At 37.4% G+C, this 17,596-nt stretch overlaps 1 protein-coding gene across 3 annotated transcripts; it reads right to left on the bottom strand.

The window, feature by feature from the left end:
• Positions 1 to 2,746: 2,746 nt before the first annotated feature.
• Positions 2,747 to 17,471, bottom strand: CZH9orf85 (chromosome Z C9orf85 homolog). 3 transcript variants are annotated; one of them, XM_048049685.2, is made up of 4 exons: positions 17,213 to 17,471; positions 8,255 to 8,361; positions 5,178 to 5,291; positions 2,747 to 4,414 (listed from the first exon to the last, which is right to left on the bottom strand). In XM_048049685.2, the coding sequence occupies exons 1-4, from the start codon at positions 17,405 to 17,407 to the stop codon at positions 4,240 to 4,242; spliced, it is 591 nt and encodes a 196-aa protein (XP_047905642.2). In that variant the 5' UTR covers positions 17,408 to 17,471; the 3' UTR covers positions 2,747 to 4,239. The 3 variants fall into 3 exon arrangements, with proteins under 3 accessions (XP_047905642.2, XP_047905643.1, XP_066845200.1); XM_048049686.2 differs by having other exon boundaries at positions 17,306 to 17,464; XM_066989099.1 differs by lacking the exon at positions 17,213 to 17,471 and adding an exon at positions 16,720 to 16,752.
• Positions 17,472 to 17,596: the final 125 nt, after the last annotated feature.

Genomic DNA, 17,596 nt, shown 5'->3' with positions numbered 1-17,596 from the left:
ATATTTGACTACGTGCTACTTTTTTCCTCTATTTTCCTTGCTAATGCTATGATTTGCATCTCAGCATCCAAGTACATGCCCATTATAGGGAGAAAACTAGCCATCCTTTTCTTAATTAACCAGTAGTTCTATAAACCTACAGAGGCTGGTATTATATACTCCAGAGGAATACAGATTAGTCAGTAGCCAAGACGAGAAAGGAAGAGCCCAGCCCCACGCACAGCTAGAAGTCAATCATTGGCAATGATTTTTGCATCACATGATACTTAAAAAGATTTGAATATAGGATGTATCTGAGATACCTGCAAACTTTGACAAAGAAGATTGTCAGGGAATTATGCTAGGAAGCAGCGCTGTGTCCATACTGGACTCTTACGCTGCAATGAATCCAGATTGTCCTAAGAAATCCTTATATATGGGAATTTTGTTTTCCCGAAACTTGATGAAGTCAACAATGACAAGTTCTGACAGCTCAAGCCTATGATAAGCATTTCCTCTTGTGAAGTGAGAATCATCTTGCATGCATCACTTAGACAGGCTGACAGTCCATTATCTAATTAATTACTGTCAGTGTTAAGTCACACTAAATGAGAATTGATAACACTCATAAGGACAATCAGTTAACAGGAATCCAACTGTGTCAGCAGCATCACTGCATTTCCTTTATTCGTCACATTACTAATTATTAACATCCATCATTCTCTTCTTCAGTAATACATTAGGTAAGCACCCACAAGGTTCAGTTAAAATCCTGAAATCCCCCCGTCATCAGATCATTTAAACTACATCTCAATATACTGCACCAATGGTGATATTATTTCCCGTCTTTCAAAGCTTACAAATTTTTTATTTTTTTATTTTTTTTTTGTAAAAGAAGAGGTAGAAAGCCTTTAAAATAGGTAGAAACCCTTCAAAATCTAAATTCATTTTTAAAAAAATCTAAATATTATTTCTATTGTGTATCTACCCTAAAGATTGTTTCCGAAATCTCTTGTGACTTTTGATCTTTCCTTTGATTTTCTCATTAAAATATTTTATCAAAGATCAGTACTTAAAGGAGGTTCTGCCCCTAGAAAATCCTGTTCAATAAGCACTTCACCAAAAAAAAAAAAATAAAATAAAAATGAAATTCAGAACTGTTACTTAAGTCTTATAAAAATAATCTTGGTGAAATTCCAAAGGTGTTCTAACTTATATCAAAAAATAAGAAAACTAAGATTCTTCCATTTATTCCCCTGCTAGACGTATCTTCAGTAAAAGACACTTCTTTTTTCCTGTAATAGCAAACGCACACAAACTCTTTAGTTAGCAGTTCTGTGAGCTCACAACCACCATTGTATGTGGTTTTAGTTGCAGCAATCATATCTAGCAGTGCATGTTTTAAGCACAGGTAAGACCAAAGACAGAACTCTTGCCAGAATCAAGGCCTGTCTTCAGAGACAGCCACCACTGTAGCTGTGCTCAATCACAGCAATTTCAACATCTGTAGTATCAACTGCCCCAGTCAGCTCTGAGCAGAGGATTATTTACGTCACGTAAAGATGTTAATTTCAGATGTTTTCTAACTTCCATGGGTTTTGTTGCTCATCTCGTGTTGCTCATCTGGGGGCCATTGCTCTTCCCCAGCACTGACAGGTCAGGTCACCGCTTTGACAAGGCAGCCCTTCCCCTTACTTTCCCATACAGCTATTGCCAGACTCACAATACGTTTTCCTATCATTTCAGGATTTCCTTTCACGTTTGGACAAAGGGCTAGACCATTACCAATTTTTTCCATGTGGAAGGAAGAACGTTTCCTGTACGTATATCACTTTCAAAAGCCACGTTCGCTTTTTATGAAACCCATGGCTTCCCCTTCAACAAGCCCCTCTGAAGCTACCTCCGGATTACTTATTAACTACAACCCACCACCAGCAGTCATTTGCAGTGTGTGTCGGGGATATTACATGTTTACTCTAACTTCACCAACGTCAACTGGCAGGACAACAGACAGTGTCACATAGTCAGACGTCACTGCTGTCCTGGTGGGAGGACGTATCTGTCAGTGCGACGTGACCTTCAGGCCAGTTTCCAGTCTCTTCTAAACATACCTTACTACCTCCTTTTCTGCCACTAAGCACTTCTTAGCGCCCTACAGCTTTGCTACCTGACTCTTCCAAGCCAAGCCATCACCCTTATACAAACTATAAGGTGATTTTTTATTAGTCTAAATTTTTTATTAGTCTAAATTAAGTGAAAGAATCTGTGTTTGATCACAAAGCTATTTGTTTAGCTTATACAACATATTACAAGATATTTATAGAGTGAGTGGGGAAAGGAGATGGGCAGTTTCAGTTATAAACTCTAGTCCTTTAAGACTGCAGACAACTATGCAATAAACAACTCCAGAAGGACAGGCATAGAATACCATTGAAATACTTAGTAAACTTTAGACTTTGTCTCAGTGAAGAGCCATAAAAGTTATGATGCATCACATGAATTGAAAAGACCATGTTTTTCAATAGTTTACTGTTCATGGTTATCACAAAATACTTTGCAAAAATCTACCTATGCAAAAAATGCACGTGGAACAGAAAAATTAATCTTAGATAATCAAATTCTACAAAAGCAGGACAGCACAGAAAAGGAACAAGAATTAAAAAAAAAAAAAGCAGAACAAAAAAAACCCATGAAGATTACTAGACCTTAGAGATCATTTTAAAAGTATATTTTAGATATAAATATACAAACTTACAAATAGCATAGAAAAGGTAAATGGGATGTTTTAATGTCAAAGAATATAAACATGAAAGACACACCTAATTACAAGATAAGAAAAGGCTTATGCTTAAGACCTTATCTGTAGCAACAAGTATATAAGCAGTTATGAATAAACAGTATGAGCTCTATGCTCCACGACCAGTTACAAGAATTTTGCTGTTGTGTATCAATGCCAATACTAAATACTGTCATTTCAACCCAAACAGACTCTAGGATACTGACTGTTGTATGTCTTGGTAACTCCACATCTTGGTAAGTAAGTTTTCTTCTCAGTTAAGTGCAACTATAGCAGCCACAGGGTGGCTATCTCCACCCAAAAGAAACAAGTTTCAGGATTTCCCTCATCTGATGGAAAAAGAAAAGAAAACAAAAACCTCACTCTAGAGTCCAAGTCCGTCACAATTTATTTGAAGAAGCCAGTTTGGGAATCAAATTTTTGCTATGCCTGCTACTGCAAAGCAGACCGAACACCAAATAAGCTGGATAGCTGTTATGTGGTCAGTAAAAACTCCATAGTATATCGTCATCTGTTCATAGGTCAAACCATTTAATCACCAGGAAGTATTTCTTCTGCTTTATTTGTAGATGTAGCAGATGATAAAGAAGAAATTAAACCACCCTGAATCCAGTAAAAGTTAATTTCAGTTAAGTCCTTAGAGCTTAGTCTACACTGAAATAACCACTAGAAAGAACTGAAAACCAGGAAGACTGTTAACAACATATGTTGCTGCATAATGTTACAATACCTGAAATAGTAATGAAGTAAATGTAGTTCTATACCGGCATCACTACATGACACCCAAGTGTTTTCGTATCAGAGCAAACTATTTAGATCTACGTTCAAAAGAAGAGAAAGTGTGAAACTTGTATGAGAAACTCTAAGAAGTCTTAAGTTTTTTTCATTTCCAAACATTGGTAATATGATCAAATACGTAATGCACACCTAGTGATGGCACTTTGGCACTCTTTTCTTTCCACAGAAAAGAAGTAGCAGGTGTAAAAGTAGTAGCCACTTGGTATGTTCTAGGGTAATGACCCTGTCTGGAAACTTATTGACAGAAAATGAAATTTCTTCCCTTAGGAGTCTATTAAAATTGGTTAGCTTTTCCTTTTTATGACAGTGCTCTTTATTTGTACTACAGACATCCATATAGCTTTGTAAATGGCAATGCAACAGTCGTGTCATACTGAATTCAGAACAATTACACAGATGATTTATTCACGAGAAGAAGTTGTTATATAAGCAAAAAATAACTGTACTTAAAATATTCAAATTCTGAGTCTTTTCACAAGAAATTCTGCCTTTAATACAAGAAAATATTTATTGGTACAACTCCCCCAACAACTGTCAAAATACACTGCATCAGCATTTATATGTGAAGACCTTACATGTCAAATCAGGTTGTCAGAGCAGAAGTTTAGGGCAAATACAGTCTATCACATTTGATTGCATATAGTCTCTTACAGAAACTCAACTTTTTAGACCTCTGTCCTTTTAAAATTCATATTTTTAAATCTTTCTTCAAGCACATCAGCATCTTCTTCATTGTCTGTACTACTGAAGTTTGTGTCAGAATCAGGTTCATCCTCCGATCCATTCTCCTGGCCATTTTCAGTAGTCTTACTCTCAGTTCTGTCTTGTCCTTTATCAATCCTGCAGAAATCAAGATTAAGTTATCACCAACTACTTTTGGAATTTCTCTCTTAAACAAGAAGAGGATGGAGCACTGAATATTCTACCTGGGATGGAAGGAGATTGAGAAGAAGCGAGGAGGGGGGACAATAACCTCAAATTACTTTCATGTTGAATAGAAAAGACAGTAAAGGAAAGGAGTCTATGAATAAAAAAAGCATGTATATAGATATATATTCATATATAAATTGTCTGACTAAATAATCAACTGCTGGCCAATTGTCACATGCTAGCAAGTTAATATAGAATGTTCAGAAAAGAGACTGTGCTAGTAAAAGAATAATAATAATAAAAGCCCGCTAAACACATTGCAGTAACTGTACTCAGTATCTGTCCTTCTTTAGTTTATTTCTGTTCACTGGTAACTGAATCATCAAATGACACACAAAATGCAAACAGTAAATTGTCTCACACATATTTTATGGTGCTCTATACTTAAATCCATTTTGAAGTACTTTGTTCCTAAAGAAGAGATGCCATTTACCCTTTGGTATTAAAATAAAGTGTCTTATCCAAGTAAGAATTATTTGGCCCAGCCCTACTAACATCAATAGGCATTCCATCCTGGTTTCAGCAGAAGAAAATGAAGCTGATGACTCCTACTGATTCCTGTCATGATTATTCAGAATATGGCATAAAGCTTCTTGGCAGTTTCCAAACAAGCTTTAATAAAGGGGAAGAATGAAGCGCAGTGCTGAAACTGTATAATCTATGAGCTACTTACGGAATTACAATCTCTTCTTCCTTTCCACATTTGGCACAAATTTCCAGCTTACAAGCACATGGTCGACAAATAATATGGTAAGGATCTTTTACAGCCTTCTGGAGGCACTTCACACTGCGAAGAGAAAGAAAACATGATTAAAAAAATATTTGTGTACACTTATTAAACATTCTGTGTTCAAAGACACAGTCTTCAAAAGAAGCACTGTTAAAGGCCAGTTTCATATGAAACAGCTGTTTTTTCAACAAGCATCATTATCAAGATCATTGCCTTTCTCCCTCCCCTTTAACTTTTTCAGAAAGTTTTGCTAAAACTAGAAGAATCATCATGAAAGTAAGAATTTTTAAATTTAAAATTACAGAAGAAATATTTCCATTCATTTCAGTGAGTTGTTTTGCTTTAAAAGCTGCATAAATTAATTCACCTGGCTTACTGATAAAAAAAAAAAAAAGAATATAGTGTAAAAAGGTGAGTGGACTTTTACAATTAAAACATTTCAATCCAAAGAATAAGTCTTCCTCTTGAACTTCTCAGAATATAAACAAAGTCTGTGCTGGATTTTGCTTTCTACAAACACTAGTCTGCATGGAACTCTCTTCTGAACAAAACCATCATAATTCCGTGGAGGTTTTTAGCTACTCTTTTTTAAGATACGGTGAAACTCTGTAACTTAACTTCTGAAACGCTATGGCTTAACAATCATCTGACATTTCTAAAGCCTTGTATTTTTGGTGAACAGAACCCCTGTTATGCAGCTGTCCTAAAAGTCACCCACCGTTCCTTGGTCCCTCAGACACTCAAAGGCTGTCAGGAAAGCTTTAGCACACAGTTCTGAACAGGGTATTTGCAGACTTGGCTAAAGCAGGCTGAAGACAAACATCAAGTGTTTTTGCATGCCTAATAAGGAAAGATGCACTAGCTAGCATCCAGTGAGACAGTATTTTTACTTCCTTTCTCAAATCCCATTCCTAAGCAGGATCAAGTTCTCCTTACTATCTGCATCAAGGCTTTGCAGAACTTTCATTATTAAGGCACACAATTCCTTAAGAAACTATAAATTCACAAGAATTGTTGTAGGACACATTTGACAAAAGTAGAGTCTTAACTGCCTAGTTTCTGGTCTTCCCTCTCCCGCAGGAAAAAACCTTCGGTCAGACGTCACTGAAAATACCTACTTAGTTGTTTCATTATTTTTTTTAAACTTCCATATTCAGTTGCAGTAGTGTTAATATCTACAGATCTTCTCAGCCATGTCTCACCAAACAGGGACGCTATCAATCCAAGCTGGACAGACTTTTTTAAAAAAAACAACAATTTAATCTGTGCTACCTAAATACTTGTAGGTCTTGGACTAAGTTGTAGCTGTAATAAAAATCTTAATTTTAAAGAGTTAAAATATAAACAAATTAAGGTGCACAGAAGTCCTCTGTTTCCATCCTCTGTGATGTACAGAATTCAGTTTCTCAACGTGAAATACAAATTTCTTATGCCTGTACTGTTTTACTTTATTTAGATGCTTCACCCATTGAAATTCTTTCAGAACACTGGCCCACTCAGAAAGCATAGTATCCAACTGCTGAAGGCAAGCATAGAAATCACTGTCTGTAGAGTTGGAATGATATGAAGTCTAGTTTACTTGTTCAAAAATGTGATGGAAAACATCACAAATTTTGTCAGAAGCAACTGCACCACGATGCCACCTTTTTTATTTTATTTTTTTTTTTAATTTCCCATGCTTCCCCGATTTACATATTTTTTGCCTGCCTTTTTTTTTTTTTTTTTTTTCCCCTTTTTGGGTGAGTAGAGAGGAGGTAAAACAACCAGATCCAGCTCATTACTTTTAAACGAGTATGTAGTTATTTGAGAAAGAGTTACAAAAACTCCCAACTTCATCATGGGTGCATACAACCCAGTATGCTTATTTTGAGAACTAGAGAGACTGCTGCCTAATCAGAATTTTTTTGTTAACATGAAAGGGTGAAAATCGTTTACTAAAACCAAAATATTTATTGCATATATTTTCATATTAAAAAGTAAAACTTCTCACAAGTGAGAGATATAGTATGAACAGACATTCCTTCCTTCCTTTTCAACCTCATGAAAACCAAAATAAAGTACATATTCATTCAGGGAATTGCACATGTACTCACAGAACCTCTTCAAGTGGTTCAGGAGCATGTATTTCAAAGGTATGTAACACAATACTACACACATGCAGAAGGAACAAGTGTGACAAATCTGCTTATGTTGTGCACTGCATCCCTGCTGTAATTTCCTTGAGTTCCATGTCTCATTGTTGAGATATTGGCTGTGTCTGGAGTCACAGACACAAGGACATCTACAGATGAGCAGGTACAAGGAAGCAGAGTACCCATCTCAGAAGACTAGCCTATCACAAACCTATAAACTATTTTAAGGTATTTAACACCTTTGTTACGTTCTTATCCAAAATCACTCAATACAGTTCTGTTTGCAAACAATGCTAAGCATTTAATATGTAGGATTATAGTTTCACATCTGAAAAGAGAACACACTAAGAAGTAAAGAAATGCAAATACTGCAAACATTTTGTATGAATGTTATGTTTTGTAACACAAAATTAATAAAGCTTTCTTCTCTCATGATTTCTCTGCCAGATAGTCTTTGTGAACACACATACAAAAAAAAACCAAACAACTGAGGTGTACAGATTCCTCCAATACTTACTGAATTGCTACAAGGCCTTAGAAAATCAAGTTATAATTGGTTCTGGTTTGACTCTTCCTTTGGGAGGACATACTGACACATTATTGGAAATTTACAGGTCCAAAGTAACCATTTAGATTATTCAAATATTCTGACAGAGAGGAGGGAAGCAGTTATTCTTCTACTGTATTTTCTTTTATAAAGTTTAAGGTAAAAAGATAAATGAAACTGAAAATTAACACTGCATTTTTATTTTTATTACTGTTGCGGACTCCAGACTGAAGAATGTAACATAACAGCAGTTATCACCTATAGGTTTCCAAAAACAGACTATTTTCCAAAAAGTTCACAAATTATACTATCAATGATTAACATAAAGAATCTTAACTCACCATTTTTTAGGTTTTGATAGTAGTTTGTACTTGTTGAATTTTACCCGCCACTCCAAAATATCTTTACAATGCTGACATACTCCATCATGAAGCTTAGCATTTATTCTCTAAATAAATAAAAAATAAAATAAAATAAAATAAGGGAAGGTTTCCTACTTTTATGAGTATAATTTTGCTTAGAAAGCATTTCCACCCATCGTGTGATTCATACTATATTTAGAAAATTATTTGATATTAATATAAGCATTTAGTAATTTACTACTAGTAATTTTCTTCAGCAGACAGAGTGGTGAGGTCATCTTCTACTTTAAGGCAGCCTGTTATTACTGTAATAACATTAACATAGTTAATAGCATTATTTATGTTCTTATATTGTTTACAATATATTATTATTATTTTCTTGTTATTATTCCATCTCTAGAGCTACTACTAGTAAACCTGAGTCCTGAAATATGCTCTCTTCATTTAGAGAAGACAGCTCAAAAGACTTAACATTTAGCTTATTATTGCTCAAGCTACTGTTATACTACACATTTGAAGAGAGTAGTCTAAGAATTTTTCATCAGACCACAATAAAATAGAATTGATATATCATTTACTGTCAAACCACTCAATGTTTCTTTCGTCACAAAATTCCCTTATAAAGTAATAGATTTTTGCTCACAAGTATCTAAGATAAAAATCCTCAAAACAGTCACTTAATTTACAGTATATTTCCAAGCTAATGCCAAATTTACTCTAACCTCTTCTGCAACTTGTGTTTAGTTTGCTCGAGAATACAAACTGTCAACTGGCCAGTATGATTTGCACAAGAAAAGTTATTTTGAGATTGGAAACAGTAGAAAACCACACTTTTATTTCTTCTCTAACCAAAAGTGCCAGCAGTAATTATAACTATTCTATGGTTGTGTGCACATTCAGAACTATAAAAACAGTAATTCCATTGCAAATAGAAATATATATAATGCCTATTTTAAGAGAGCTTAAAAATGATAGCTGTACAAAAAACTGTAAGATGGTAACAATGGTCTAAAACATTTTTATTGCTTAAAATACCCCAAAGTTCACTGGGACAGATCCTGCACTGACTGGGATCAGGTTTTATATTATCCTTTTAGAAATAAGTTCATCTATGCATACAATAATTTCCAAAGTAATTTCCTGTTTTCATGACCCACAAGAGCTTCTCACTAATCCACAGAAGTCTACTTCAATACACTAAATGAAAGAATAAGCCTAGCTTTAAACACACGGTATCTTACTCCATTCCCCAAAAGGTATGTGGTAGAGGAAATACTACTTATGAGTGAGACTCTGCTATGGGACTTGCTTTCCAATGTTTCCATTTTCACTAAACTTCAACATAAAGTATGAGTTTTCCCATGCTTTAGTTACCTGAAGCTGTGGTACTCCTTTTCTGGTTCAGGTAAAAGACAGTTTTTTGTGTTTTTTTTTTCCAAATGATTCAATATTGATTTAGCATTTTTAAAACAAACAAATAGAACCAAAACAAACAAACAAAAAACAACAACAACAAAAAACACTGTTTTTTGCAAAATGCTTGAATACGGAAAGCTCTGACGTCAGCAATATATTATCAATGAAATTTGTTGGGAAACACAATAATTCTGCTAACATGGTAACTTTCTGAGAGAAGAAAATCAGTGGTAATTCCTCAGTGGGCACCTGTTAAAATGCTGGCAGTTCAACCTGCTGTCAGCACTGACTGTGCTCATTCTTTAAAAATTCAGGGAATGTGAAGATAAGCCTTGTTTTCAGTGCTTCACCTCCTCAAAGATTCGAAGTATCATGGCTTCGGTAAGTTTCTAATAACCTGCAAATTAGCCTGAACTTCCCAGCTCTCCCTCCAACTCTCCTAATTTGCATTAATTAGTAATGCTGGAGGGGAGAAAGACACAAACACTGTAATTTGTATTCACAAGTGCGCTTTACTGCGACCAACTATTTTTGGTATTTTTAAGGCAGAGCCCAAAAAACTTCAAAAGACTACAGTCACTCACGCTGAAGACAGCTGTTTGTTGCTAAATGCTGTCTTTCAAAGGGGAGTTAGCTTCCTTGCTGATAACCACGTAGTTTCCAATAATCCATCATGCCATCGGGGCTGGGGACGGGAGCCCTGGTACTGCGTGATGCAGGGATCGGCTCCGTGATGTGTAACGCGCTTGGAATTCTGGAGGCAACGCTCCCAACTGATTGTGGCATAAACAATGTAGAAGAATAAGATAGGAATTAACTTTCATCTCTCATTCCAAGGAAATTCAGTTTGTAAAACTGTCAGCCTACTACAAATTCTACTGAACGTTTCTTATGGAACAGGAAAATAGGTATACCTATTATTACCAGAGCTGCTTTTTTCCCAGGAACACTTATCATGTGGCTCCTGAATATATAACAATCCTACAGTCACTGATTTTTAACTATATTTTTTATAAAGGTAAAATTCAGGTCATGCCAAATTCTGAAAATGCCTTTTCCTATTACTCATAGAACAGGTCTTTGCTTGAACATAGCACCTTACAGCAAGGCCAAGAGACCAGTCATGTGCACAGACGTTATGTGACTGGATCTTCACCTTTGCTTTGAAGAACAAAGTCCCAAGTCTTAACTGATGTGCTCAACCCAAAGATTATTTCTCGCTCTATAGTCCTTAACACATTGTTTCACCACTGAAAAAGGGCTTTAATAAAACATCAGTAACACACAAGAAGGTCTAAAAGAGCTAAATTTCACAGCAACAAGCATATTATCCACATAAAGTCAATCAACCTCTATCAGACCTGGTCTGTGCAGTTAGGTTGTTTCTACTCTGCCATGTTTCAACTGTTCCATTATTTTGGTTCAATCAGTCACACTTTCAATACTCAGTGCAAAGCTAAGGATTAAGGACATGATCCAAAATGCTGACAGCTATCAGTTTAGACTCAAAAGTCAGGAAGAGAAAGAAATTCAGTGGTACCATGTCTTAAGTTTTATGTATCACACTAAGTCACTAAAAGACAATCATATTTTGAGGTGATAGATGCCATTTTTACATCAAGCTAGCCTGGCGAAACAAAGCTTCAGTGAGGGAGGCAATGAAACTGGAGACTCCCTAGAGGAAATGCAGAAAAATGTAATTTAAGTAAAGAGGGCAGTGCTGTAAGAACGAAGGTGGCTTGTGCACTGGCAGATTTTTGAGTCATGGTAAAATGGTAAATACACCAAGCCAGGAGAGCTAAAAGGACAAATTAATTCCACATATAAAGATAGGCGTGCTTATCAGCCATTACAGAGACACTGTTACGGGAAGTATGCAAGGTTGCTCCTGCTTTTTGATGCTGTGCCACCATCTCACGTACCAGTTTTGTGCATGACTCAAAGAAGAAATTTAATCAAAGAGCAGAAATGAGACTAAAGATAAGACTGATAAAAAAAAGAAACTCAAAATTCAGTTAAATTTTCAGATCATTAACAAAAGGAACAGCAGTTCCCAAACCGTCCTACCCCAATAATTTTGAAAATACATACTGCTTTGTATAAGAACTATCAGTCACACTGCTAGCAGTCCTTCTTCAAAATTAACAACGGTAGCAGATAAAAAGAATTATTTTAAAGAGTTTTAAAATAAGTAACAAAGAATATTACCTAAAATCCAGAGTCAGGGAAACACAGAGTGAAAGAAAAAATATCACAGCAGTAAAAGCCAGCTCTTCTAAGCATAAAATAGAATGTCTGAGTATACAACACAGGTAATTCCAGTTATTTAAAGTATTTTCCAGGAAGAAGGAATTTTGACAGAAAACAGTCTTAAGCATGTTTAATAAAATACCTTATTAAATCTCAAATGTCCATTTGTAATAGAAGCATGCCATAAATGCTATGGTATTACTAGTAAAAGAACAGGACAACAAATTAGAGTGTAGCTACAAAGGTCACATTTATGTATAATTTAAGTCCTGGTTCAGGCATAAAGATACCTAGACTTAACAGCCACCTGTGGAACCACAAATCTTACAAAGGACCTTGAGGAAACAACATGGTATCTGCTCAGAAGGGAACAACTGGAATGAAGATAACAGATTTTCAATTTTAAGTTCCTCCTAATAGGAACGCATACAGCACAGTCTCTTCCTCCCCCCCCTTCAGCAATTTCCTATATTTTTTAGCTCAAAGTTGGCACTTCAGGTATGGGGTGGCTCAGCATATCCGAATATGAAAGAGACTATGACTCTTCCATCCTTCTACGAGTTGGCCAATTTAGAAAGTTAATAGAGATGGATGGATTGATGTAAAGCAGGCAAGAAGGCAGATTTACCTGGTTTTACCTTGATTTAACCTCAGCTGGATGTTAGGAAAAGGTTCTTCACTGAGAGGGTGGTCGGGCACTGGAACAGGCTCCCCACGGCAGTGTTCATAGCCTATGAGCTATGCTTTAAGACACATGGGTCTGTTTTTTGGGTGGTCCTGTGTGGAGCCAGGAGCTGGAACCAATGATCCCTGTGGGTCCCTTCCAACTTGGGATATTCTATGATTGTGTTTGTCTTCTAAGTTTACCTTGCTCAGAAATAGTACCCAATTTTTAAATGTCAATATCACAAAAACAATCTGAATTATAATTCACTGTGGTTTTCTATTCTAAATTCAACATTTCCTTTGACAAAGAAAAAAAAAAGTATTTCACTTTCAAAAGCAAAGCAGGCTTGAAGAAACAAAGAGTTGTCCATAATTAAATATTTGAATGATTTGTTTTTTAATTTTTTTTTTAAATTCACTGAAAAACATGTAAGAATAAGTTCTCCTAAAAAACAGGAAGAGAAACTTTCCTGCTATCTCACTTCCCACTCAGAATGGAGCAATTATTAGTTAAATAAATTTCTCTGCTGCTTATTTTTCCTAATAATATTTGCCTTAATATGTATTTTGAACAGTCTTTCACATATTTATCCTTCCTTTCACCCATTTAATAGCTTGCTTTCCTTTAAAACAAATAAACAAACAAAACCCACCACCACCAACACAACACAACCTCCACAAAGACCCAAACAAGGATTGCCAACTTCATTATTCACCCATGTATTTAGCTATCATGCACAAATACGTGGTAATGCTTATGGCCTGGAATGTTTTTCTTGGTGTGAAGACTACTCTAACAGACTGAATTCTTTTTCTAATACAGCAGTTTCTTGACATGTTTTACTCTCATTTCTCTGTTTTATTCGATACCTCTTTCCTTTTTCCCTTTGCCATACTTCCTCCAGAAACATGGGCAACTCATCCAATGTTTACAGTATTGCTATATATTCTCCTAAGAAATGGCAAGTATGCAATGCAGACTTATATAAACATTTTAAAGTATATAGTCATGAAATATTCCATGTGCATATTATATACATGCGGTCAGGTCAACTGCATCAATAAAACAGCATCCTCTGTACACTTAAGTAACCCAATATTAAATCATTTAACAACCTGCCAAAAGCAGTTCAGAATGTATTAAAGTAAACACATGCACCTACACCTACTAACTTGGCATACAAAATAATCCCTACCTTATGCTAGCATTAAAGCAATCACAAGGAAGATGTAATAATGAGGTTTCAAAGAAGCCTCTCTGTCTGTTTGGAAGTTACTAATTATGTGTGCGTGCATGTGTATTTTGATTTACTGTATTGACAGCAGACTTCTACCACTGAGCACACGAGTGGTTTATTCTACTGCAAATGAACACAAAGTCAACGCTATCCACAAACTTCCTTGTCGCAAGCACAGATGATAGTACTTCAATCAACAAGGCTGAAGGCAGCATTTCTGAATAACTACACTTCTCAAAAAAACAAAACTCTATACAAACGCTAGTGGATGACTACAAAGCAGTTAGAAAAAAACAATGCTAACTAACAAACCTGAAACTCTGTGATACAAAATGCCAGTGTCTCAGGGCTATATTACACACTTCACAGACCGAAACCAAATACTCCAGAGAATTTCACTTGCTCACATATTGCATCATGGCCTTTAGAACACAGGAAACCAAAATCTTTCTTTAAATCCAGCTCCAGATGGACCTTTAGCTTTTTCCACATCAGTGAATAGCTTCACAACAACTCAATTCTCCTACGGATCTCGGGATGTGTAAGAGTGTGCACACTTGGAAGGACTGACAGTCAACCCCCATAAAGAAATGAACGTATGTATGTGTTTGTGCACATGTGCGCATGTTTTCACTGAGGACTTAGAGTCCAAAATATATGTTCTATTTGCCCCTCATCTGCCTACTTGAAAGGCAAAAGCTAGTCGTGAATTTACTCTCAAACTCAGTATAGGAGGGACGGCTAGAGAGCAGACTTTAGTCTTCAAGTTGCCCTTGTGTTAAGAACTCAAACTAACCAAACTCCAGTACAGTTACCTGTCAATTCCAGTTGGCTACCAGTTTACCTGTATCTTCTGAGCTTTGTGTCACAATCACTGACTCAGCATTTAGGCCTATTCTCTTCCCTGTGCCTTCCCACAGTCTTGACCAGTGTCTCCACTAAAACAGATTATTTATCTGCGCAGCTGGCTGAAGAAGTAGCTGGCATCAGCATTATGGTAAAGCTGAGGTTCAGAGTTAATAACGTCTGAAATTTAGGAAAATCTGGATTATCATCTGGGGTGTATTTAATGAGAGGAAGAAATGGAGAAACAGATCAGTCATTTGGGTGTAAATATGAATCACTTTGTGGTTTACTGTCTTATTACAATGGAGTTCTAAATGTTCCTGTTGAATGTTATTTGCTTTCATCTCTAGCACTACCTTCATTTCCAGTTTCCATATTGATTTATGCAATACACTTTATACAAAATGTATACTCATATAACATAATGTATATTCCTCAGCTCAGTGTCACAAACGGCTGTACCAGAATATACTACATGAAGCAATCACCCATAAACAAATTCCCAGTTTCAATAATTAACAACACAGTGTGTCTTACTCTGTCTGTCTCTTCCTTTCAATTCATTCTAGCAAGCAAGCTTTCCCAGCACTGTTGTAGGCATCTAACGAAACGTAGTAGAGAGGCAGAGTGTGTTGCTTCACCTCAACTGGGCTATCCCAGAGTAATGCTGTAGTAGAGCCTGATCATGAGAGGAAACATAAACGGATCTTTCAGTATGTTCTGCAAATAATCTGAACAACAGTCTTTAAGATTAGAAAATGGATGCCAAGTTCAATGTCAGACAGAAAGCTCAAAACCATTAAAAAAAAAAACACATAACCAAACAACCAAAACCAAGAACTATAACCTGGATAATGACTACCAGCAAGGAAAAGTCAAAAGACTAATAGATCAATTTCCTCTGCAGCAACTTCTTCACTGAGGAGTCCACCCACAGTACAACCCAAAGCTACTGTACTTGATACTCAACATTGTTAAAGCACTGTACAAATGTAGAAGGATATAAATTTTTAAGCTAAAAAAACATTCTACAACCTCTCAAGATACTATTAAGTTGAACGGTGTACAGCAATAGTCAAGGATAGGCCAACACCAGACCCCCCATCCCCCCCCCCCAAAAAAAAAATTAGTGATTTGCAGGTGATCCACCCTCTTTCAGCAACCCTAAGTATTCAAATTTATTCAGCCAGTAAGAGCTAGAAAGGAGGAATGTCCCAGTCCCACATCAGTCCTCCTGATCAAACTTCCACTATTTATTCCTTTGCATCATCACAGCTCAAGTGCCTGTGGTACACCTGATCACTCCGCGCGACACAAATACATAGAAGTGACAAGACAGAGAAGCAATGCTCAGTGTCATCATTAAGCATATTCTGTATCTATACTATGACACCAATCACCACTTAAACTGTTAGTCCAACTCTTCAAATTTCTTAAACAGCAGAATCAGGCCTAGTCATCATTGTAATGGCCTCTGTTGATCCCTCACCAGTAGAGGCCAAAATCTGAATTTATATATTAGAGTACACCAAAAGAAAAATAAATTATTCTGCACACTGTAATAGGAAGCACCTTCTTCAATAATCTTCTTTCCTGTATTTAGCAGTCTCCAAGTGGCAGGTACAGAAGGGAAAGCTATGTTCAAAAGATGTGTGTGTGTGGTTTTTAATGTGTTTAAGTGCATGGTACTGTACAGTCACTTCTATGTGATACCAAATATTGGGAAAAATAAAAATAAAAAACACCAATCTGTGTATTAAACTGATTATTTCACTTACAAAACTGATGTCAGAACTCAGTTCTTCTTTAAGGACTCTTCTGATAGAACAGCTCTCTAGGATATTTGGGGATGGGGGGTGTTGCAGACAGGAAAATACACTTATCTATACTATCAGGGATCGTACAATGACTCAAACAATAAATAATACTGGTGCTGCTTGGAGCACCAGGAAAGCAACCTGTTCAACTTGCAGAACCAGTTCTACAATCATCAAAAAAAAAAAAAAGCCAAAAAAAACACCAACACACCTCTCTCTCTGGTGCCATTAGTTTGACTTACTAGTTTCTCCCCCACCTTGACAGCCTGGTCAGGTTACTTAAAGAGATATTGACACAACAGTGATAGTGCTCCTACAGAACACTCTTCTTGTGTATTGTTTTAACCGCGTCTTAAGACAAAGCATCCCACTTCGGCGGTGTTCCTGCTCAGGCACACTGCTTGGTCTTCATCCTCTCCTCCACTGCTATTGTGTTACCACAGCCACAAGCAGGCACACAGCACGTCCCAAGAACATATTGTAAACCGTTTCCTTCCTTACCTTAAAAAAAGAAAAAAAAAAAAAAAAGATAACAATGACCTTTTGTAACAATGGCGTGAAACAAACCGAAGCGCGGTAACGAAAGCGATGGTAAAACAAGAAGACGCTTTGCCACGTAACTACCGCTAAGAACACCTCAGACGAGGGCGGGCCGAGGCGGCAGGCCGCGGAGCCTCCTCACGCACCGCGGGCCCGGGGCCTACCTCAGGGCCTCCCCAGGGAGCTCCGCGGCCTGGTCGCGGCCTGGTCGCGGCCCGTCCCCCCGCGGCCTGTCCCGTCCCCCCGCGGTGCCCGACCTTGCGAAGGCGGCTGGCGTCGTGCCGCTGGTTGCTGAAGGCCCGCACGTTCTGGTGGCGCTGCGGCCGCCTGCGCACCGCGTTGCCCCGCTCCGAGCTCATCCCCACGGCAACCACCGCGCGCGCGACCCGGAACCGCTCCTCCTCCCGGCCTCCCTCCCCGCCGCCTCTCCCATTGGTCAGACCCGCCGTCTGTCACGCCCGCTCGCCCGCGGCGATTCGCCGCCCGGCCCCCCGCTTCCCGCCCACCCCCGCTCAGGCGGAGCCTCGGCGGCCGGGGGCCGCGCGGCG

The sequence above is a fragment of the Anser cygnoides genome, chromosome Z (genome assembly GCF_040182565.1).
Source record: "Anser cygnoides isolate HZ-2024a breed goose chromosome Z, Taihu_goose_T2T_genome, whole genome shotgun sequence".
NCBI lineage: Eukaryota > Metazoa > Chordata > Aves > Anseriformes > Anatidae > Anser > Anser cygnoides.
Note: the sequence above shows the minus strand (reverse complement) of the source record. Positions and strands in the feature narration are given on the sequence as shown.